Source organism: Melospiza georgiana, chromosome 6, assembly GCF_028018845.1.
Source record: "Melospiza georgiana isolate bMelGeo1 chromosome 6, bMelGeo1.pri, whole genome shotgun sequence".
NCBI classification, from domain to species: domain Eukaryota; kingdom Metazoa; phylum Chordata; class Aves; order Passeriformes; family Passerellidae; genus Melospiza; species Melospiza georgiana.
The window spans coordinates 20791070-20813394 of record NC_080435.1 but is presented as its reverse complement, the minus strand read 5'-3'; the positions used below and the strand labels follow the sequence as shown (position 1 = coordinate 20813394).

General features: G+C 62.7%; 6 protein-coding genes and 1 long non-coding RNA gene across 9 annotated transcripts; 4 read left to right on the top strand and 3 right to left on the bottom strand.

The window, feature by feature from the left end:
• Positions 1-363: 363 nt before the first annotated feature.
• Positions 364-3327, top strand: UNC93B1 (unc-93 homolog B1, TLR signaling regulator). The gene is made up of 11 exons (XM_058026034.1): positions 364-680; positions 762-903; positions 980-1133; positions 1209-1370; positions 1438-1567; positions 1647-1740; positions 1820-1944; positions 2017-2199; positions 2269-2542; positions 2776-2894; positions 2988-3327. Exons 1-11 carry the CDS (start codon positions 477-479, stop codon positions 3252-3254), a joined length of 1854 nt encoding a protein of 617 aa, XP_057882017.1. The 5' UTR covers positions 364-476; the 3' UTR covers positions 3255-3327.
• LOC131084502 (uncharacterized) lies at positions 2956-4068 on the bottom strand. Its single transcript, XR_009114576.1, has 3 exons — positions 4020-4068; positions 3129-3221; positions 2956-3038 (listed from the first exon to the last, which is right to left on the bottom strand). It is a non-coding gene; the product is annotated as an uncharacterized LOC131084502 (long non-coding RNA).
• Positions 4069-4214: 146 nt separating this feature from the next.
• On the top strand, positions 4215-7205 carry MAX (MYC associated factor X). Its single transcript, XM_058026036.1, has 5 exons — positions 4215-4329; positions 4508-4534; positions 5570-5677; positions 5884-6007; positions 6376-7205. The coding sequence occupies exons 1-5, from the start codon at positions 4294-4296 to the stop codon at positions 6558-6560; spliced, it is 480 nt and encodes a 159-aa protein (XP_057882019.1). The 5' UTR covers positions 4215-4293; the 3' UTR covers positions 6561-7205.
• A 262-nt stretch (positions 7206-7467) lies between these two features.
• FNTB (farnesyltransferase, CAAX box, beta) lies at positions 7468-12963 on the bottom strand. Its single transcript, XM_058026035.1, is given in 14 exon segments — positions 7468-7656; positions 8134-8248; positions 8334-8445; positions 8538-8670; positions 8752-8881; positions 8957-9043; positions 9684-9767; positions 9840-9986; positions 10272-10363; positions 10604-10676; positions 10833-10897; positions 11765-11920; positions 11923-12005; positions 12008-12963. Coding segments are annotated over 14 exon segments (1437 nt in total). The 5' UTR covers positions 12057-12963; the 3' UTR covers positions 7468-7545.
• Positions 12964-13353: 390 nt separating this feature from the next.
• On the top strand, positions 13354-17477 carry RAB15 (RAB15, member RAS oncogene family). 2 transcript variants are annotated; one of them, XM_058026038.1, is made up of 8 exons: positions 13354-13527; positions 14740-14800; positions 14942-15002; positions 15091-15168; positions 15245-15334; positions 16220-16285; positions 16395-16599; positions 17389-17477. In XM_058026038.1, the coding sequence occupies exons 1-7, from the start codon at positions 13404-13406 to the stop codon at positions 16548-16550; spliced, it is 636 nt and encodes a 211-aa protein (XP_057882021.1). In that variant the 5' UTR covers positions 13354-13403; the 3' UTR covers positions 16551-16599; positions 17389-17477. The 2 variants fall into 2 exon arrangements, with proteins under 2 accessions (XP_057882021.1, XP_057882020.1); XM_058026037.1 differs by lacking the exon at positions 17389-17477 and having other exon boundaries at positions 16395-17382.
• GPX2 (glutathione peroxidase 2) lies at positions 17389-18568 on the top strand. 2 transcript variants are annotated; one of them, XM_058026039.1, is made up of 3 exons: positions 17389-17555; positions 17786-17956; positions 18035-18568. In XM_058026039.1, the coding sequence occupies exons 1-3, from the start codon at positions 17469-17471 to the stop codon at positions 18383-18385; spliced, it is 609 nt and encodes a 202-aa protein (XP_057882022.1). In that variant the 5' UTR covers positions 17389-17468; the 3' UTR covers positions 18386-18568. The 2 variants fall into 2 exon arrangements, with proteins under 2 accessions (XP_057882022.1, XP_057882023.1); XM_058026040.1 differs by having other exon boundaries at positions 17468-17956.
• A 537-nt stretch (positions 18569-19105) lies between these two features.
• On the bottom strand, positions 19106-21178 carry CHURC1 (churchill domain containing 1). The gene is made up of 4 exons (XM_058026042.1): positions 21114-21178; positions 20880-21015; positions 19958-20028; positions 19106-19528 (listed from the first exon to the last, which is right to left on the bottom strand). Exons 1-4 carry the CDS (start codon positions 21150-21152, stop codon positions 19436-19438), a joined length of 339 nt encoding a protein of 112 aa, XP_057882025.1. The 5' UTR covers positions 21153-21178; the 3' UTR covers positions 19106-19435.
• Positions 21179-22325: the final 1147 nt, after the last annotated feature.

Genomic DNA, 22325 nt, shown 5'->3' with positions numbered 1-22325 from the left:
GTTGGGCGTGAGGAGCGCTGCAGAGCCGGGGTGCTGAGAAAAGCCGCGGGTGGGGGGCACTGAGGAGGGCGGGCAGGGACCGGAGGGGGTCCGGGAGCGGAGGGGAGGGTCCGGGAACGGCCCCTTTAACCACCTCCGTCCCGCCCGTGCGAACCGAAAGAGGAAGAAGCTCCCGCCCCGCCCCGAGAAGCTCCGGCACGGGCAAGCAGGGCTGGGGTCGGTGTGACGGGGCCGGGGGGCTGTGAGGAGGCTGGAGGTGCTGAGCCCAGAGGTGCAGTTCTGGGCAGTGCAAAGCTGGGTAGGGGGCACGGGATTCAGGGGTGCAGGATCTGAAGGTGTAGGGGTGCAGAACACAGGGGTGCAACCATGAGTGCGTGTTCGCGGGGTACAGAGCACAGAGGTTCAGGGCTTGGGGATGCTATGTACATGGGTACACGGTGCTGGATGTAGGGGTACAAGGGCTGGGGCTGCTGGACATGAGGGTGCAGGGTCTGTGTGTGCAGGTCACAGAGATGCAAAACATATGGGTGCAAGACTTGGGGTGCCAACAGGGTCCCTTCCACCCTGACACCATCCAGGGCTCTCCAGAAGCACTAATGGAGAAGGACATCAACGGCTGCCAGGATGGGGCCAAGACAGAGCCAAGCGCCAGGCTGGGCACCGAGGGGACAGAGACACAGGTAAGACCAGGGGAACACCCGTGGGGGGAAGCAGGTGTGTGGTGGCCGTCCCCGAGTGGTGACAGCTGCAATCACCCACAGCTGGACGATTTTGTGGGTCCTCACCCTGACTACAATGAGGAGGAAGAAGAGCAGAAGTACTTTCGCCGCAAACGCCTCGGTGTCATCAAGAACGTGGTGGCTGCCAGCCTGGCTGGCACCCTCACTTACAGCGTCTACCTGGGTATGGGACCTCCCAGGGACCCCCAGAACAACTCGGGGTGTTCAGGGCATGGGGTGACCACCCCTGGACCCCCCAGGTCTGCTGCAGATGCAGCTGATTCTTCACTATGACGAGACCTACCGGGAGGTGAAGTACAGCAATATCCGGTTGGAGGACATCGACCGCAAGGTGCTGATGGGCATCAACGTCACACCCGTGGCAGCGCTGCTCTACACACCCATCCTCATCAGGTACGGCCCCGCCACGCTCCCGGCCAGCATGGATCACTGGCATGGCACCCACACTTCCTCTCCTTGCCCTGGCAGGTTTTTTGGCACCAAGTGGGCCATGTTCCTGGCGATCGGCATCTACGCCCTCTTCGTCTCCAGCAACTACTGGGAGCGCTACTACACGCTGGTGCCCTCTGCAGTGGCCATTGGCATGGTGATCGTGCCCCTCTGGGCCTCCATGGGCACCTACATCATGCGGTAGTACTGGGGGGGCAGGGTGGGTGGGGCATGCATGGGGTGCCAGCTGACCCAATGCCCCACGCAGGATGGCCCAGAAGTACTACGAGTACATTAACTACAAGGAGGAGCAGGAGAAGGAGAAGCAGCGGGCACCACGGGACGCCTGCAATGCCTACATCATCGTCTTCCAGACCATCTTCTACTCCTGCTTCCACGTGAGCCCTGGCGGGGTGGCTGGGATGGGTGGGGAACCACACCAGCAGCACTGAGCGTGCACCCTTCTACATCCTGTAGTTGAGCTTCGTCTGCGCTCAGATGCCCATGGTCTTCTTCCTCAACAACTACCTCTACCAACTCAACCACACGCTCTTTGCAGTGAGGCACTGCGGTGAGGCTGCGGGTGGGGCGCGAGGCGGCACCGGGAGCCCCCCGGTTGGGATTAACCACGGCCTGTGCCCCACTGGCAGGGACCCTGAGCCACGGTACGCTGCCTGGTTTCAACAAGACGGTGCTGCAGAGCCTTCCCCGCAGCGTCAACCTCATCATCGTGGAGAGCGCCTTGATGGCCGCCGCCTTCCTCGCCATGCTGGTGGTGAGTGCCGGGGCGGGAGGGGACAGGGATGGGCTGGATGATGGCAGGACCTCACCTGCTGGCACTTTGCAGGTGCTGGTGCTGTGTGGCGCGGCGTACCGGCCCATGGAGGAGATTGACATGCGCAGCATTGGCTGGGGTAACATCTTCCAGCTGCCCTTCAAGCACATGCGGGACTATCGCCTGCGGCACCTCTTCCCACTGTTCATCTACAGCGGCTTCGAGGTGCTCTTTGTCTGCACGGGATTTTCCCTGGTAGGATCTGTGACGGGGTGGGAGGTGATGGAGCGGGGACAGGTGACGCTGAGCCTGTGCTCTCTCCAGAACTATGGCGTGTGCGCCCTCGGGCTGGAGAGGCTGGCGTATCTGCTCATGGCCTACGGCTTCTCCGCCTCGGTGTGCTCCAGCCTGGCCCTGTGCATGCTGCGCCTGCGCCGGCACATCCCGCTCCTGGCTGGAGCTCTGATCCACGCTGTGCTCCTGGTGACGCTCTTCTGCTGGGCGCCGGAGCCCCGGTACCTGGCACAGGCACCGCTGCTCTACAGCATTGCCGCGCTCTGGGGCACCGGCAGCGCCCTCAACAAGACCGGAATCAGCAGTGAGTAGTGGGAAGGTCCTAAAACAGCCTCTGTTGTCCCCAAAACGCCTTGGTGGTCCCCAAAACAGCCTGGGTTGTCCCAGGTTTTTCCACACATTCTCTCCTCATGTCCCCTGGCACCACGAGTTTGTGGCCTCAGTCCTTGGATCCGCAGGACAGGCTCACTGTGATTGTCCCCCATGCCAAGGGGACATGGCACAGGAAGGGGACACTGATTCCAGTCTCTGCCACAGTCCTCCTAGGGATGTTGTACAAGAAAAAGGAGCGCCAAGACTTCATCTTCACCATCTACCACTGGTGGCAGGCCCTGGCTATCTTTGCCGTCTACCTGTGGTCGGGGCTGCCCATGAAGGTAAGTCCCAGATATGCTCCAGCCCACTCTGAGAGATTCCAGGCTTTTTGGGGACACACCCCCACGACAATCCCAAAACTCCATGTGCCTCAGGCCAAGCTGTCCATCATGCTGCTGACGCTGGTGGTGGCGGTGGGGACATACCTGTGGATGGAGCGGAAGGTGGCGTGGAACATGGAAGTGCGGCTGCCCCGCATCCCACGCCCACGCCACAAAACACGTGGATACCGCTACCTGGAGGACAACTCGGATGAGACTGGCTCTGACGGTGACGGGGACAAGGAGGATGATGACAGGCACCCAACTGAGGCCACCAGGGAGGACGAGCTGCCAAAAGAGGACAGGGAGCTGCTGGGATAGGGAGAGCCTGTCCTGGGCCTGCTCTTGGTACCTGAGGGGGTTCCACAGCTCCCCCCAGGTGGGCCCAAAATTCTGCAAACCCCCTCAGGTCAGGCTTGCAGCCCCCCAAGCTAAGCCTAAAGCCCCCAAGCAGCCCAGATCCCCCCACATTGGCTGAAGGACCCCCACTGGCCCACGGATCCCCTAGGTCAGGTCCGGAGCCTTCAGGTTGATCTACAGCTCCCAGATTATGGTACAGCCCCCAGGCAGGCCCATAGCCCCCCAAATTATGGTGTAGTTGCTCAGGTCAGACCTGCAGGCCCCCATGCCAGCCCCAAAGCTCCCACACACAAATCCACAGCCCCTCATACAAGGCTCACGCCCCCCAGGCAGATCCACAGCCCCCCAAATTTGGCCAAAGCCCTCCCCAGGTGAGGCCCACAGACCCCTGAGCAGATGCACATTCCCTCTACAAGGCTTGCAGCCCCCCACAATGTCCTGCAGACCCCAGGCAGACCCCTAGCCCTCCCGTATTAGCCCATTAGCTTCCAGACCCCGCAGGGCTACCCTGGAGCCCCCAGGCAGATCGACCCCCTCCCAAACTGGCCCACAGCCCTTCAGACCAAACCCACACACGCCCCAGGCAGACCCTGCAGCCCCCCTAGGTTGTCCCGGAGCCCTTCTAGCTCAGTCTGCAGCCCCCCAGGCCGGCCCGCAGCCTTCCCAACCTATCCCATCCCCATTTTCCTTCAATAAACCCCCTCCCTCCGTGCCCTTAGCCCTCACCTCCTCCATCCTCCGGCTGCGCACCCTCAGCGTCCCCTACCCGAAGCGGAGACTACAGCTCCCGGTGTGCCCCGCGCTGCCCCGCGCGATGCACGCCGGGAGTTGTAGTCCCCGCCACGTGGAAGACGCCTCCATCTCCCCACTCAAACCACAACTCCCGCAACCGTTCGCGTCGCCCGGCGCCATCATTGCCCCCCCGACTTCCGCGCATGCGCGGTGCGGGCTGTTGTTGTGGCGGCGCGGCCCGGCCCGCGGCTTCACCCGGGCGGGAGCGATGAGCGACAACGATGACATCGAGGTGGAGAGCGACGTGAGTTGCGCCCCCAACCCCGAGACAATCCCTGGGATAACCACCCGTGGCTCTTCCCTACCTCAGGAGCTCTGAGAATGTGGTAATGTTTGGTTTGTGTGTGTTCTTCCTTCATATGGCGGCGCCCCCCCCCACCATCTTCTTCCTCTTCCTCCTTGCCCGGGTCGGGGCTCCTCAGGAGGAGCAGCCGAGGTTTCAGTCCGCGGTAGGTCGCTGGGGGTCGCCCCGCGGCGCCCCCGGGATCGGGAGCACGTGGGCGGGGGTGTGAGGGGGGCGGGATTTGGGGAGGGGGTGACATGGAAGGGGACGGGGGGAACGGGGATCCTGCGGGAGATAGGGGTGTTGGGCGTGTCCTGTGGGGATCGGGGTGTTGGGGGGACATCGGTGGGATTGGGGCTGCTGACGGGGACACCAGTGGGGTTGGGGAACACACCTTTGGGGCTGGGGTCTTCTGGGGGGGGGCTGTGACATGGAGAGGGATCTGTGGGGATGGGGGCCTTGAGGGAGAAACCTGGGCTTGGGGGGGTGTCCTGTGGGGATGGGATTCTTGGAATGGGGGGACACCAGTAGGGCTGGGGGTCTTTTGGGGAGGAGGGTTGGGCTTGGGGAGGTGACACCTCTGGGCTGGGTGGTCTTATTTGGGTTGGGGGCTGTGACACAGAAGGGGATCTACGGAGTCATGTCTTTTGCGGGGGCAGCTGGGTTTGGGGGTGTCCTGTGGGGCTGGGGGTCCTATTGGGAAGGGGGACACCAGTGAGGCTTGGGGTTATGTGGAAGAGGAGCCGGGGCGCTTTACGGGAGGGGGAGTGGGAGGTTTCTGGGGGAAGGGGGGGTGTTCGGGGGGCGTTACGTGTGGGGCCGAGTCATTTGGGGGGTGGGGCTACGTTTGGGGGGCACAGGGGGAACAACACCAGGGGTGGACAGAGGGCATGGGAGAGTTGTGCCTGGTTGGTTGGGGGGCAGGGGAGGAGGTGACCTGGGGAGGAGGTGACGGTGTTCCAGGGGGAAAGTGCTGTACCCCCCGCCCCGGGGCCGGAGCTGCCCCGGCAGCAGGAAGCTGGGGAAACCGAAAGCACCGGGAGCCGCCTCCTTCCCACGCCCTCGCGGCCCAGCCGGAGGCGTCACAGCCACGGAGCCGCCCTGGAGGCTCAGCTGAGCTCCCACAGCGATTCCCAGAGGGAATTTTGGGGGTGCAGGTGGTGGCCTCCTCCCGGTGCCACCCCTGTGCCCCCCATCCCAGGCCGACAAACGGGCTCATCACAATGCGCTGGAGCGCAAGCGCAGGGACCACATCAAGGACAGCTTCCACAGCCTGCGGGACTCCGTGCCCTCGCTCCAAGGAGAGAAGGTGAGTTTATGGAGCGTGCTGGGGGCACGGACAGCACCCACCTGTGGTCCAGGCTCCTCCATTTGGGACTATCCTCAGGTTCTCTTGTGCCATGGGAGTCCCCAGTGAGGACCAGAGCCAGGGTGGGATGAGGCAGGTAAAATTCCAGTTTTCCCCCCTGGACTAGGTCTTTATCTTGCCTCTGGCTTTTCCCACTATTGCAACAGGCATCCCGGGCCCAAATCCTGGACAAAGCCACAGAGTACATCCAGTACATGCGCCGGAAAAACCACACACACCAGCAGGACATCGACGACCTCAAGCGGCAGAATGCGCTGCTGGAGCAGCAAGGTGGTAGCTGAGATCTGGCTGGAGATGGGGGCTGGCAGGGTCTGAGATCCAGGAGCTGGGGCCTGGCAGGCCTTGGGAGCCAGGAGAATTTGGGATCTAAGATCCAGTGGGAGCTGGGGTCTGGTAAGAGATATGATCCATCAGAATTCACGATCTGGTGGAAGCTGAGATCCACTGGGAGTTGGGATCTGGTGGGAGCTGAGGTCTGGCAGGACCAGAGTTTGGTAGGGTGCAGAATTCAGTGGGAGCTGGGGTCTGGCAGGATCTGGGGTCCAGAAGAGTTTGGGATCCGGTGGGAGCTGGGGCATGTCGGGAGCTGGGCTGCAGGCAGGGCCAGGCCCGGGGTGACACAGTGCTGTCCCTCACAGTGCGTGCGCTGGAGAAGGCCCGAGCCAGCGCCCAGCTCCAGGCCAGCTATCCCGCGGACAACAGCCTCTACACCAACCCCAAGGGCAGTGCCATCTCCGCCTTCGACGGTGGCTCCGACTCCAGCTCCGACTCGGAGCCCGAGGAGCCGCAGAACAGGAAGAAGCTGCGCATGGAGGCCAGTTAGGCCCCTCCGCCGCCCCCCGGCCCGCGGCAGGACTCGCTCCCTCCGCTCCTAGAAGCTCTTGGACTGCAGCTTCCCAGCCCTCCCCGGCCCCTTCCCTGCTCCCACCGCGCCGGCCCCAGGGGGAGCCGGCCAGGCTGAGCAGAAAGACTTGGGGGGGTCAGGGAGACTCCCCCGCCAACTCCCCTCCGCTAGCGACCCCCCTCCCCTTCCCTCCTGGTTTTATAGGAGCATTTCTATTTATACCCGGGGACCAGTGCAGTCCAGAACGGGGAGGAGCCAGGCAGCCCCCCCCAAAAAGGAGCAAGCACTGGGGGGGGGATCTCCCTATTTATTTTCTCCGTGTGCTACTCCACCTGCCCGAGTCGGCGGAGCACAGAGCCAGGCTTGGGGGCTCCTTCCCCACTCTCCTCCTCCTCCTCCTCCTTCCCTCCCTTGACCCTTCCCAACCTCCGTGGCATTTTCCAAACTCCAGTGGCCCGTCCCCGCCCCGTAGGTGCCCCTTTTCCCCCCATTTTGATGCCATTCCATGGATCTAAGGTATGTTGTACATACTGCCCAGAGTTGTCTTGCAAGTTAAGGCTTCCCTTTACTATAAGACTATAAATAATAAACAAAAAAAGCCAAAATTCCACTTATTTTATCCTCCCCCGTGGTTACCGTGTGTTCTTGGAATGGGGGAAGTTGGTGCCACCGGATCCAGACGTGGCATCACCTCCTGCCCCGCATCCCCGGGGCCACCAGCACACGGCGGGTGTGACTTCTGGTTTATTGATGCCAAAAAGCTCTGCCAGAGCCCGTGTCCCACCTGGGCTCTGGCCAGGATGGCAGCAGGACACCCGGCCTGGAGCAGGCTGGATTTTGGTATTGCTAGCACCCTGAGCACTGTGCTCTGCCTGGCCAGGCCACCGTGGGGATGGGAGGGGATGGGCTGGGCTGTGCCGCTCGCTCCCGGGGCTCCGCACCCCGAGCCAGCAGCAGGACCCCCCTACTGGGCAGCGGGTGCCGGATCCAGGCTGGGCACGGGATACTGCAGGAAGTGCATCACCGCCCTCGCCACCTTCTCCGGGGAAATGTTGTAGACAGGGTGCGTGGCCTGCTGTTGGAGAGAGAGGGATGGAGGATGTTAATCACGGAGTCCTGGAATGGTTTGGGTGGGAAGGCACCTTAAGGATCACCTAGTCCAGCCCACTGTGCACGGGGAATCTCTACCATCCCAGGTTGCTCCAAGCCTGGTGCAACCTGGCCTTGGACACTTAGAGAAATGGGGCAGCCACAGCTTCTCTGGGCAGCCTGTGCCAAGGCCTCAGCACCATCACAGGGAAGCATTTCCCATCTAAAATTCCCCTTTTCCAGTTTGGAGCCATTCCCCCTTGTCCTATCACTCCAAGCCCTTTTCCAAAGCCTGACTCCAGCTTCCTTGCTCCTTAGCCCTTCAAGCATCTCTAAGCTCTCCCTGAAGCCTCCTCTTCTCCAGGCTGAAGCCCAACTCTTCACTGCCATTGGATCTGCCTTTCTCAGTGCTGTGGCACGCTGGAAGCTCTTCCCTGCCCTCCCCAGCAATGCCCGCACTTACCAGGCAATTCTCAGGGATACCCAAGACCACCTCATTGTGGAGATCTCCACTTCCAAAGTGCTGTGCAATGGCCAACCCACTCAGGCAGTAGCAGGTGTGGTAGAAATCCCGGGATCTGCATGCAAAGAGATGCTGGAATGCTGAGGGGGCATCTGGGCATCCCTGGTGCCAGGCAGCCCTGTGTTTCCCCCCACACTCACTTTCCTGGCTTATCCAGCAGCCCGCCAGCTGGGCACTGGCAGCACAGGAGAATGTATTCCTGCAGTGCCAGCTGGTCGAACATCCAGTGTGCCATGCTCAGCGCCGGATCGCCTGGAAGAGAAACGCAGAGGAGGAACACCACAGAAGGTGTCAAATCCCTCCAGATGCCATTCTGGGGACAGAGGAAGCCTGTGGCAACTCACCCCTGGCATGGAGTGCCCGATGGAGCAGGGGCAGGAGCCCGGCTTGCCAAAAAGAGTAGCACCCATCCACCAGCTTGTTGCAGCGGCCCTGGAATCCACCCTCGAAGCGCATCTGCCGCCCGGTCACCCAGCGCTGCAGGGCGATGGGAACCAGTGTGGGACCAAAACTCCCCAGCAGGATGAGAGCCCCAGCATCCAAAGAGGGGTCACTCACCAGCAGGCTCCGGAGGTTCAGCAGATGTTCCTGCTTGAGGATGACCAGCGCAGCCACACCACAGAAAGTGTAGCCGCCGTGCGCCTCCATGCCCGGCACGCCGCCGATCCCACCCTCCCAGTTCTGGCACCTGTGGGAGCAGGGTCAGGGCGGCAGGGACACCAGGAATGTCATCTCCTGTCCCCCACCTGTCCCCAGATCTCACCTGGCAATCCACTCGGCTGTCCCAGCGAAGAGTGCAGGTGTCAGGATGTTGGTCAGCGAGGCCACTGAGGCGGCACAGTAGGCGCTCCTGCGGGAAAAGGGTGCCCAGAGATTCAGGAGATGGGTGCTCAGGGATGTGGCACTGGAACACCAAAGTGGCACCAGCTCCCTAAAATTACACTGGCTCCCCAAAACGGCACAAAGTCCCTGATCCAGCACTGGCTCCCTGTGTTGGCGCCCTGCCATGGCAGTAGTTTGTGTCACCGGTCCCCTGCCATGGCACCAACACTCCAAAACAGCATTGGCTCCCCAAAACTACACCTCCCCATGGCACTGGCTCTCCACCACAGTACCAGCTCCCCCGAACAGCACTGGTTCTCCAGTGTGGCACCAGCCGCACCCCAAAACACCACCAGCTCCACAAAACTCAACTAGGTCCACAAAACTGCACCCTGCCATGGCACTGGCTCCTCAGAATGGCATTAGCTCCAAGCATTTGCTCCCCAAAAGTAGCACTGACTGCCCAGAACTGTACCCCAAATAAGCAGTGGCTCCCCACCATAGGACCAGCTCCCCAAAATCATACTGACTCCCAAACATCACCAGCTCCCAGCACTGAATCCCCAGAATGGCACCAGCTCCCCACCACAGCAACTGCTTCCAGCACTGGCTTCCCAAAATGCCCAGCTCTCCCTCCAAACCAGCCTCCCCATGCAGCCCTCACCCACCTGACATCCACCTCTCCACCCACGTGCATGAGGAAGGAGCCATCCGGCTGCTTCAGCGAGTACAGGTACTCCAAGAGCTTCTTCCTGCAGGAGCCAGGGGCTGTGAGAGGGGGGACACACAGCCCAGCTCCCACCCAGCTCCTCCCGGCCCCGGACCTGTCGATGACGCCGAAGGCCTCCTCGGTGCCGATGATGCAGAGCGCGTTGACGGCGGCATAGGTGGGGGCGAGGTGGGGGTGCTGGCCGGGACCCCCCCCAAATCCACCCTGGGGGCTCTGGCAGCGCCTCAGGAATTGGCAGACACTGCGGGAAGGTGGGGAAGGGGCTCAGCGCCGCCTGTGTCACCCTGCTGGGGCGGCACATCCCCTCCCGGCCTCGTGAATCCCCCCGAGGTCGAAGCCGGGGGTGTCACCCTCCCGTCTCCATCGTCACGAGGAAGCCGCCGGAAGAATGGGCGGCATTGACGGTGGCAGGGAGACAAAGCACTCCTTTGCTCTGGGGACAGCGGGAGGTGGCACCTCCGGAGTCACGCGGGTGGCCAGCAGGGACAGCGGCCATGGTGGGGTCCCCCCAGCACTCCCCACTCACTCAGAGGCCACCGAATCAGGAATGGGCTCATCCAGCAGCTCCAGGCTGTGCAGGATCCAGTAGCAGAGCCAGGGGCGGCTGGCATCCAGACACTGCAGGGACAGAGGGGACAGTGAGGGAATGGCACCGGACATGGCAAGAGCAGGCAGGAGTGAGGAGACAGCCAGGAGAGCCCCCAGAGCATCGCTGGGATGAGCGTGGGCACACAGGGAATGCTGTGTCCACCCTGGGGCTGGCAAACCCCCGGCAACAAACAGCCCTGGTGACAGCCCCAGGGCGAGGGGAGCACCCCAGGCAGTGGCTCCAGGTGGCACATCCGGCATTCCCGGTACCTCATAGGCTTCAGTGAGCTGCCGGAGACCTCTCTTCAGGTAATGGAAGTGCTTCTCCCGCTGCAGGATGTACCTGGAATACAGAGAGGACAGGATGAGCAGGCAGGGTGGCCTTAAAAAGCAGGGGGACAGTGGCAGGAGGGGCAGAATCCTCCTGCAGCACCCACTGGGGTCAGTGGGTCTTTTGGGATGGGAGTTATTTATGGTTATTGGGAGTTTTGATACTCACTGTGAGGAGTGATGGTTTGTCTTGTAGGCATCATAGACCTCCTGCACGATGTCCTCCACCTTGGACTTGTCAGGAAAAATGGGAATAAAGACTATAGTGAGCTCTGGGAAGAGGTTTTGCATGTCCCAAACATGATCCCCACTGAGCCCCACAACTCCTACCCCATCCCAGGGGTTTATCTGATTCACAGCCCCATCTTACCCAGTAAAACCAAAGTAGGAATTCCCAGGAGCTTTGTGCCCCAAATTATGCCAGAATCCAGCACCATCCCATGCTGCTTTACAAATCCAGCTTGAGTTTAGCTCAGTACTGTCATAGAAAACACTCTCCTCCCGCGCACGCTGGGATAACTGGGGACTTGGACACTCTAAGCCACGGTAATCCTCAAGGAAATACCCCAGGATCAGCCGCAGGAGTGAGGAGGGGCCACACAGGGACCTGCATTCATGGCACTGCGTCCTGCCAGGGCACAATTGAGCAAGAAGAACCCCATGGATTGGGAAACCCGGAGTCACTTTTTACCCCGTCCCAGCACCCAGGGGAGCTGCCAGGGGCTGGGTCAGGATAGAGGGACAGAGGGGAGAGTCTGGCTGTCCCAGAACTCCTCATCCTCCCCCAGGTGGTTCTGGGGGACGTGTACTGTGGAAGCTGCTGTGGCTGGCGGGCGGCAGCACCGCCGGGCCCCCCAAAACACTGCTCACTGCTGGGTGACACAGGGGGAGTGGGAAAAATAGTTGCGTAGGGATACTGGGATCGGGATCATTCAATCCCATGGCACCCCTGAGTCCCGTCCCAGAGCAGCCAAAAGCCCAGCCCCAGCACAGCCCGGCACCCCAAATCCCATTCCATGGCACCCCAAAGCCCTGCCCCACCTGGCAGCCCACACCCCACGGCCCCGGCACCCCACGCCCCACAGCGCAGCCCCCCGGCACCTGCTCGACGGAGGTGCAGGTCTGCAGCCCATCGTCCTGCAGCCGCCGCCGCCCGCCGGTGCCGGGGGCCGCTCCCGCCATGCTGCGGCCGCGGGGGCAGCGGGCGACGGCGGCCGAGAGGGGACGCGCGGCCGCGCTTCTGGTCACGCCCACTACACACGGCCACGCCCTCTCCTCGTGTGACCACGCCCCTTCTTTCTTGGGCACGCCCAGCCCCGGCGCGCGTGCGCAGAGGAGCCACTCCAGGGGCCGCTGCGTCATCGTGATGTGACGTCATTTATTGCATCATCATGGAACCCACGGGTTGGGTTGATAACAACCTTAAAACCCATCCAGGTCCACCCTGTTCTGTGGACAGGGAGATCTTCCACTAGACCAGGTTGCTCCAAGCCTTGTCCAGCCTGGCCTTGGACACTTCCAGAGACTGGGCAGCCACAGCTTCTCTGGGAAATCCACTCCAGTGCCTCAGCACCCTCACTGTAGAGAATTTCTTCCTAGTATCCAATCTACACCTCCCATTTTCCACTTTGGAGACATTCCCCCTTGTCCTGTCACTGCATGGCCTCATCCCAAGTCCCTCTCCACCTCTCGTGGAGCCCCCAGAGGAACTGGCAAGGGCTGTAACTCTCGCTGGAGCCTTCTCTTTTCCATGCCAAGCAATCCCAGCTCTCTCACCCTTCTTAGCCCTTGGAGGATTTCTGTGGCCTCCTCTGGACATGCTCCAGCACCTCCCTGTCCTTCCCGTGACAAGGACCCCAGGGCTGGACCCTGTGCTCCATGTTGGTTTCACCTGAGTGGGACCAAGGAGGACAATGCCCCCTCACCTGTTGCCCATGCTGCCAGTGACACTGCCCAGGACATGGGGGGCTTTCCAGGGCTGCCAGCACACCTTGTCAGGTCGTATCCAGCCTCTCATCCCCCCAGATTCCTCTCATCTGGGCTGCTCTCCATCCCATCACCTGCATCCTGCACTTATCTCAGGAATTGTCCCGACCCATGTGCCAACCCTGTCCTTGGCCTTGTTTACCCTCACAAGTTTCCACAGGAACCTTATCTCTGGACAGGACAACCTGGACAACCCACCCTTGTCCAGGTCCTGCTGCGTGCCATCCATCCTTCCTAAGTGTCAGCAGTCCCTCTGGTGCAGCTCTGTGTCACCGCAGTGTCCCCTGCTGCACCCCTTTGTCCCGTTCCCGATGCCCCCAGAGCAATCCCGGGTACATCCCTGGTGCTCCCAGATCCCCCAGAGTCCCCGCTGCTCCCCCTGGTACATCCCCTGTCCCCCACCTCCGGTTTTCCAGAGCATCCCCAGCAAATCCTACGGTGCATTCCTGGCTCCATCCCCCCGTTCTCCCCAGCTCTCCTCCCAGTCCATCCCCCGCGTCGCCGCCCAATTCCCCACAGCATCTCCCGGTGCATCCCCGGTGTTCCCTCCCCGCTCCCCGGTGCATCCCCCGGTCCATCCCCGGTGTCGCCCCCCTCGTTTCCCCTCCCGGTGCCCCCTCCCGCCGCCGCCGCCCCCGCCCCGCCCCGCCCCGGTGCATCCCCCGGTGCCAGCCCGGCCCGGCGCGGCGGCGGCGCAGCTCGCGGCCCCGGAGCGGCCCCGGTGCGGCGGCGGCGGCGGCGGCCCGGGCCCGCCATGGCCAAGCAGTACGACGTGCTGTTCCGGTTGCTGCTGCTCGGGGACTCGGGCGTGGGCAAAACCTGCCTGCTCTGCCGGTTCACCGACAACCAGTTCCACCCCGCCCACATCTCCACCATCGGTACCGGCACCGGCAGCGGGAGCGGGGAAACGGGGAACCGGGAGCATCGGGGAAGCGGGAGCAGTGGGGAGGCGCAGCACCGGGGAAACGGGAACATCGGGGAACCGGGCAACCGGGAAGACTGGGAGCCGCAGCACCGTGGAAACGGGAAGCCAGAGAACCGGGAGCACCGGGGAAACGGGGAACCGCGGGACCGGGGAAACGTGAAACCGGGAGCATCAAGGAATCGGGAGCAATGGGGAGGCGCAGCACCGGGTAAACTGGAGCACTGGGAGCCGCATTACCGGGGAAAAGGGAAACCGGGGAACTGGGGAGCCGTGGGCACCAGGAAATCGTGAGTACTGGGGAGCTGCAGCACCGGGGAAACGGGGAAATGGGCAATCGGGGAGCGGGAAAACCGTGGAAACTGGAGAACCGTGAGGCGCAGCAACCGAGAAACGGGAACCCAGGGAACAGGAAAACCGTGGGCATCGGGGAACCGGGACTGCCGAGGAACTGCTGGGAAACCACAGGATCGGGGAAACGGGAAACCAGGGCACCAGGGAGTCTTGGGAACGGGGGCACCGGGGAGTGGTGGGCACGGAAAAAACCGGGGGCACGGGGAAAGGGTTAACCGTGGGCACTGGAGAGCTGCAACACTAGGAACATGGGGAAACAGGTAACCGGAGAGCGGGAAAACCGGGCACCGGGGAGAGGGAAAACTGTGGGCACCGGGGAACCGGGAGCATCGGGAGTCGCCGCACCGGGGAACGGGAAGCAAGGGGCATCGAGAAACAGTAAAACTGTGGGCATCCACAAGCCGGGACCACCGGGAAGCTGCAGCATAGGGAAACTGGGAAACCGGGGGCTCTGGAGAGCCGCGGCTCCAGGGAACCGGGAGCATCGGGGAGCCAGGAAATCCTGGATATGGGAGGACCGGGAGGACCAGGCACCTCTGGCACAGGGGAACCGGGAGCAGCATGCAGCCGGGAACTGAGAGCATTGGGCAGCCACAGCACCGAGAAGCACTGGGGAACTGGGAGAACTGGACAGTCTCAGCACCAGGGAACTAGGAGCACCGGGATCAGCACCTGGCACCGGGGCCTCCTGCAAGGCCAGGCACTGGGTGGGGCGTGGGGTGGGTCAGGAGGGGTGAGGGAACCACAGGGCCCCCAGTGACAGCATCTCCTGGAAAGGGAGACACCAGGACACCACACCCCATTCCAATCCCAGGTGTCGACTTCAAGATGAAGACCATCGAGGTGGATGGGATCAAGGTGCGGATACAGATCTGGTGAGTGGCAGCACTGGATCCCGGGGGCAAGAGGGAAGAAATTTTGGGGGGTCTGAGTCCTGCTCCCCCCACCCAAGGTAAGGGCTGAGCCCTGCCAAACTCATGCCATGAGGGTGGCACTGACCCGCTGTCCCTGGGCAGGGACACAGCCGGCCAGGAGCGGTACCAGACCATCACCAAGCAGTACTACCGGCGGGCTCAGGTATGGGGGCTCCCCGTCCTGGTACACAGGAGAGGGGAAACTGAGGCACAGTTTTAGAGTGTCAACAGCCGCTCCCCACCCCCTGCAGGGCATTTTCCTGGTGTACGACATCAGCAGCGAGCGCTCCTACCAGCACATCGTGAAGTGGGCCAGCGACGTGGATGAGGTGGGGGTTCACGAGGGGAGGTCTGGGGGTTCCCCAGCCGTGTGTTGGGGGGTCCTTACACGGTTCCCCCGCCCAGTATGCACCCGAGGGCGTCCAGAAAATCCTCATCGGGAACAAGGCGGACGAGGAGCACAAGAGGCAAGTGCCCAAAGAGCAAGGGCTGCAGGTGAGCGGGGGCTGCTGTGTGCCCCCCCCCAGGGGGCAGGACCCCTCCTGCACCCCCAGCATGGCCAGCCTCTCCCTGAGCCCCCCTGCACTCGGGACCCCAACAGCCCTCCTGCAGCCCTACCTCTATCTGGGACCCCCAAGCCTCCCCAGTCCCTCCCAGCATGACCAGGGACCCCCCATCCTCTTGCAGTCTGTACCCAGGCACCCCAAAACCAGCTCCCCCAGTGTCTGGGAACCTTCTTCCCCTCCATCTCTGCAGTGGTTGTGCACCCCGAAGGCTCCCTCTTCCCCACTTGCAAAATGTTCAGAGACCCCTAAGCTCTCCCTGCACCTCCAGCACGGTCTCCTGTACCCCTGAAGCACACAGTGACCTCCTTAGTGTCCCTCTTGGGACCCCCAAAGTATCCAGTGCGCCTCCCTACAATCCCAGCATGGCCAGACCCTCCACAAGCCCCCCCTGCATTCCACATGGACCCCAACAGCCTTCCTGCAGCCCTACCCATATCCAGGGACCCCCCCAAACATCCCTACCTGTGTGCAGTGATCCCTCATGCTCCTGCAGTTTGAACCCAGGGACCACTGACCTCCCCCTGCAGCTCCAGAGCATCCAGGAAACCCCCTTACTGCCCAGTGCTACCCCAGGGTGTCCAACAACCCCCAATTCCTCCCAGTATCCCTTCCAGTGAAAGCATCCAGCACCCCTCCCAGGGCCCCCTGCACCCACCACCCAACCCAGGTGTGCCCCTATGCCAGCCCCCCCAGAGCTCTCCTGTCTGTCCGTGCCCAGCTGTTCACATTCCAGAGGGGGGGGGCAGGGGTATTGAATCCCCCCTCCCCCCAAATCATGCTACCCCCCCTCCCTGCCAAACCCCTGGTGCTGCAGCTGGCCAGGGAATACGGGATGGATTTCTACGAGACCAGTGCCTGCAGCAACCTCAACATCAAGGAGGTATGAAGGGACTGGGGGGTTCTGAGGGGGCTGGCGCTGGTCTGGGGGCCTGGAGAGGTCAGGGGGTACTGGAGGGGTCCCCCAGGTTCACCCCACCCCTCTCCCACAGTCCTTCACACGGCTGACGGAGCTGGTGCTGCAGGCGCACCGCAAGGAGCTGGACGAGCTGCGGGGGCTGCCCCGCGCCCCCACCCTGGCCCGGCTGGAGGAGGACGAGCAGCAGCCCCTGGGGAGCGAGGACACCCCCAAAACCTGCTGGTGTTGAAGGCTGAGACCCCCCGACCCCTCCTCCCCAGGCTGTGTCAGGGGGCACGGTAGGGGCAGGATTGAGGCAGCCCCCACAGAGTGGGGAGCGACACAGGACACCCCCAGGGACAGGGAATGTGGCAAGGGGGCCCCCCCATCCTGGCACCTGTGCCCTCCTCGGCTCGCGGGTAGGGTGGGGGCTGTCCAGGCACTGTGTGCCCACCCTGTGCCACCCTGTGCCCGTGGGACCCCCGGTTTTACACAGTGGTTTGCAGAATAAAGGTGATGCTGGAGGGGTTGGTGGTCTGTGTGCTCCAGGGGGGCTGTGGGCATGAAGCCATGGCAGCAGGCACAGCCTGGGCATGGACACTCGAGCGGTGATCAATAATTGAGGGTGATCTGGGGCTGCCAGCATGGTGTCCCCTTTCCAGGCTGGGCACAGGGACATGGGGCATGATGCCCATGGCCACCACCACGGCCTACCAGGCTACCAGCTCAGCCCCACCTGAGGGAACAGGGTGGGAAAACTTGGTGGCGGCACTGGGATGAGCCAGCAGCGGGGATGGTGGTGTGCTGGGGTGGGTGGTTACTGGGATGATGGTGGGCACTAAGATAGTGGAACCTACTGGGATCTATGTGGACACCAGGATGCTGCCAGGCACTGGGATGGGCACTACAGGACAATGGTAGGCACCACAGCAGATAGCACCAAGGGTGGAGCTGGTACTGGGACCAGTGGGCCCTAGGACTGGTGGGCACTGGGATGGGCAGCACAGGAGGCCCCAGAGGTGATGCCATGGCAGCACCACGCAAGAAGGAGTACTGGGACACTTGTCCCCTCTTCCTCTGCCCCACAGAGCCCCAGCTCCCAGATTCCTGTTATTCCCTGGCTCCCGTTATTCCCCAACTCTCACCATCATTCCCAACCCTCGGGAACATGCCGTGCCAGGCTGGGAGCATCCCACATCCCGCAGGCAGCAGGATGAGCAGCCGCAGCGCGCCGTGCCATGAATTATTGAGGCAGGTAGAGCATCGCCTTGGCCCCGTGCCACCTTCCTCCTTCCACGGGTGGGACGGGCGGCTCAGGTTTCTCCTGAGCCGCGGCGGGGCCTGGAGACCTTTGGACCATGACGTGAGCACCGGGAAGCCCTTAAGAGGCGGCGCAGGGCACGGGGCACAAGCAGCCGCACGCCTGCAGCCATGACCGTCCCCATCGCCAAGTCCTTCTATGACCTGAGCGCCACCTCCTTGCAGGGGGAAAAAGTGGATTTTGGCGTTTTCCGGGGCCGCGTGGTCCTGATCGAGAACGTGGCTTCACTCTGAGGCACCACGGTGCGGGATTACACCCAGCTCAACCAGCTCCAAGCCCGCTACCCCCGGCGGCTGGTCGTGCTGGGCTTCCCCTGTAACCAGTTTGGATACCAGGTAAGTCCTATGGGCCACGAGGCAGGGGGTGAGGAGCTGGGAAACACAGGGCTCTGGATTTCTCCTTCCCCGCCACAGGAGAACGGCACCAACGAGGAGATCCTCAACACCCTGAAGCACGTGCGGCCGGGGGGCGGCTTCGAGCCCAACTTCACCCTGTTCCAGAAGTGCCAGGTGAACGGGAGAGACACCCATCCCGTGTTCGCCTACCTCAAGGCTCACCTGCCCGCACCGGTCGACGAGCCTGCACACCTGATGGCCGAGCCCCGCTTTGTCGTCTGGAGCCCTGTGCACCGCTCCGATATCTCCTGGAATTTTGAGAAGTTCCTGGTGGGGCCTGAGGGGGAACCGTTCCGGCGCTACAGCCCCCGTATGCCCACGGCCCAACTGGAGCCCGACATCCAGCGTCTCCTCAAGCTGGCCAAGTAATCCTAGCTCCAGTGTGATCCTGGCTCCGGTGTGATCCTGGCTCCGGTGTCACCCCGGGATGGCCCCAGCTCTCCGCAGAATGACAGCCCCCTCTGAAACCTCCACGGGGAGGGGGCTTGATGGGGGCAGAGGGTTGGAGCCGCCGGGGCGGCGTGGGCTGGTGGCAATAAACGAGCCGCAGGGAGCGTGCCTGGATCCACGTGGTTTTTGGGAGTGTAAATGGATCCGTGAGGTTTTTGGGAACATGTGGTTTTTAGGGGCTCTTGGCGGGAACAGGAAGGAGGGCACAGCCCTGAAAGGCCAGTTCCAGGAAATGGAGGCTCAGGGATAGGTGGGTGCTAGGCAGGCTGCACCCAGTTCCCCATGGGTGTTGCTGGGGCTGCATGCCAAGAGGAACATTTCATCCACCCCAGGGCAGTGATTTCCCACACCCAGCTCCTTCCTGCCCGCAGGAATAGGGAATTCCCAGCAGGGCAGGGCCAGGTTCCAAACCCCAGGGCAGGGCGAAGTGACCCCACACCAACTCTGTGCGAAGGGAAAATTATCCAAATCCTTTCTCTGCAGGGTTTAGGAGAGCACTGGAGAGTGCTGGGAAGGGCCAAGGAAGAATTCCACAGGCTCCTGGGATGGAAAAAGTCTCTTGCATCAGCCCCCAGCACCCTTCACCAACTACAGGGGGTGAAGCCCACTCCCAAAATACTCTTGCCTGTGCCACCAAGCTGTCACACATCACATTTATTACCCCACATACGAGGGCTCCTGAGGTGGGATGGGGTGGGAATCCCTTTGAATCCTGTTTTGGGGACCCTTTTATGTCTTCAGTCTACAGGAGCTTGGACTGTGGCACTGCATCCCATCTTTGCAGTCAGGGTCAGAGCCAAAAGGCTCCAGAAACATGGGAGCATCCGGTGTTGGGTGTTTGCTGCATCCAGGCTGGAAGTTTGGAAGGGCAAATCATGTCAGGGACTGTGTGGTCCCCAGAAATACAGTGCCAGGGATCCAGGGATCTCCCAAAGCTCCTGGAAGCTCATCCTGGGATACACATGGGGATCAGAACAGCGGGGTCATCTGGCGAGGGTCATCAGGCAGGACGCTGATGGAATCCTCAGCACGGCCACAGAGCAGGCACAGCATGGTGTATTCCTGGGGGAAGGAAAAGGAGGGGCTGGAAAAAGGGGGGCTGCCACAGCCCTGCTCCCCCACAGGGAAACTCGAGCCAGGTCTGGTACCCGATCCCCGATTGCAATCAGAGCCAGGGGATCTCGTTTCCAGCCCCACCGGCTCCCCTGAGCCCTTTTTCCAGCCCTTTGCTGCATAGGAGATGTGCCAGGAATGAGGAATGGGGGTCACAGCCCCCTCCCATCACCCACATTCCCATGCCAGGTGAGCTGGGCTTCCTCCACAAGGCACAGACTAGTGCTGGGGAGTCTCCAGATAGCCCTGAACACAGGGATGGGGCTCTGAATCCTTCAAGGCTCTGTCCCAGGGAAGGTGGGAATCAGCCCGTGGAAGGGTGAGTCTGGAATTCCAGAGACAGAGTTGGGAAGGGCTTTTGGGGGACAAGAGACAAACCTGGTAGTCATCCACCACGCTGAAGGTGTACTCATGGCGTGCGATCAGGTGGTGGCAGTTCTTGCACAGGTCTGTGGGGCAGGGGACAGTGGGGTGAGAGGACATGGACACTGTCCCTGGGGTATCCCCCCAGTCCCAATCTCTTGGGACAAGCCCCAATCCTCCATGCTTGTCCTCGTTCCCAGGGCATAGACGTCTCAGTCTGACGTTACAGCATCAAGCCCCCAAAATTCCCCCCACAGCAACTCACCCCCCATTAATGCCCATAAGCAGCTCCCTGATACTCCCTCTAAGACCTGAGACGCCTTCCCTGGGCATCTGCCATTCCCACCCTCAGGGACCCCCCCTAAATATTGGGGCCCCAAATTTTCCCTACTCAAACTAATCCTCCCTTAGGCCTCTCCCTCCTTTGACCTCTGAGCCCCCCACCCCATCACACCCCAGCCCTCAAGAGCCCCCACACCCCAGGAGTCCTTCCCAGCCCTCAAGACCTCCCAGAATCCAAATTCTGCCCCCAGGCCTCAACCTTCAAGGCCTCCACCTGTGCCCCCATCCTTCAAGACCCCCAGATCCCAAGGGTCCCCTCCAGCCCTCTCTAACCCTCAAGATCGCCCAAGCTCCAGACTCCAAAGCTCCCCCAGAGCCTTCAGCATCCCTCAAGACCTTCAAGACCCACGGTCTCCCCCAATACTCAACACCCCCAGACCCCCGACCTCTCACAGCCCTCAAGACCCCCAACCTTCAGCGAACCCTAAGCTCCAGGAATGGCTCAGGGATCCCCCAAATATCGCCCTCAAGAGTCCCAAACCCCAAAGGTCCCCTCAGGGACTCCAAGCCTCCCTCAAGAACCCCAAAATCTCCCCCACCCCCTCAAGGCCCCCCGGGCCCTCACACCCCTCCCCCCCGGTGCCCCCCACCGCACGGTCATAGGTGACGATCTCCTCCCCGTCCTGCAGGCCCTCGGCCCGGTTGCTGACCAGCACGAAGTCCCGGCGGCCGCACTGCGCGCACCCCACGAAGTTCAGGAGGAAAGATCCGCCCTCCAGGCAGGTAGTGCCCTAGGGCGGGAGCACAGGCTAGGACCGGGACCGGGACCGGGACCGGGACCAGGACTGTTACCGGAGCCAGTGTCGGTGCCCCCCTTGCCCGCCCTCACCCGCTCGGGGTACTCGGTGCCCACACAGCCACCGCACATCTCGCACGGCCCTCCCCTGCAAATGTCGCGAGACTTGCGCCGAGGGGCGGGGCTCAGCGACGGGACCGGGGCCGAGGCGCTGGGTGTGGGCGTGGCCTGAGGCGCAACGGGCGTGGCTTGAGGCAATGGGCGTGGCCTAAGGGGCCGTGGGGCTGCTTGGGGCAACCGGCAATAACTGGGGAGGGGTCTGGGATAGTCGGGCACCCAGGGCTAGTGGGGGGCACCTGGAGCTACCTGAGTGCACCCAAGGCTGTTGGGGGATACCTAGAGAGACCTGGGGAGCACCGGGGCTAGCGAAGGGCACCCAGGGCTAGCTGGGAGCTGCCTGGGATTAGCTGGGAGCTATCCAGCGCGAGTGGGAGACCCCGGGAAGTACCTGGGAGCCATCCATGGCTAGTGGGAGACAGAGGCACTCAGGACTAGCTGGGGGACAGTCAGGACCAACTGTGGGGTGTTGAAAATTGGCTGGGGGCCGCTCTGGATTAGTGGGAAACACCCAGGGCCAGGCGCGGGGTGCCTGTCACTAGCTGGGGGGCATCCGGGGATAGTGGGGGACACCCAGGGCTGATTGTAGGGCGGCTTGGGCTAGCTGGGCACTGCCTACGTTAGATGGAGGGCACCACTGACTAGCTGGGGGACATCCAGGGCGGCTGGGGGCCACCCAGGACAAATTAGGGGGTGCCTGGGAGGAGCTGCAGGACACAGAGATCCAACTAGGGGGTGCCTGGGACGAGTTGGGGAACTCACACGGCTGCGGGAGGACACCTAGGGCTAGCTGAGGGGTGCCTGGGACTAGCTGGGGGGCATCCAGGGCCAGCGGGGGACACGTGGGCTGGCCGCAGGGGATGGCCGGGGACCCCCGCCGCTGTCGGCGGGGCGCTGCGCCTCTCCGCAGCCCGCAGGTGCCGGCACCGCCGGTGCTGCTGCCAAGGATGCTGCCGGTGTCGGTGCTGCCGCTGCCGGTGCTGCCGGTGTCGGTGCTGCTGGTGCTGCTGCCGGTGCCGGTGGCGCTGGCGGCCGGGGGGCGCCGCTGTGCTGCATTGCGGGGCGGGCGGCCCGTCCCCGTCCCCGTCCCTGCGCCCATCCCCGTCCCCGCCCGCCCGGTCGGCTCGGCCCGGCCCTCTCGGGGGGAGCGGGGCTATCGGGGCCGGGCAGCGCCGCCGGCTCCGGGTA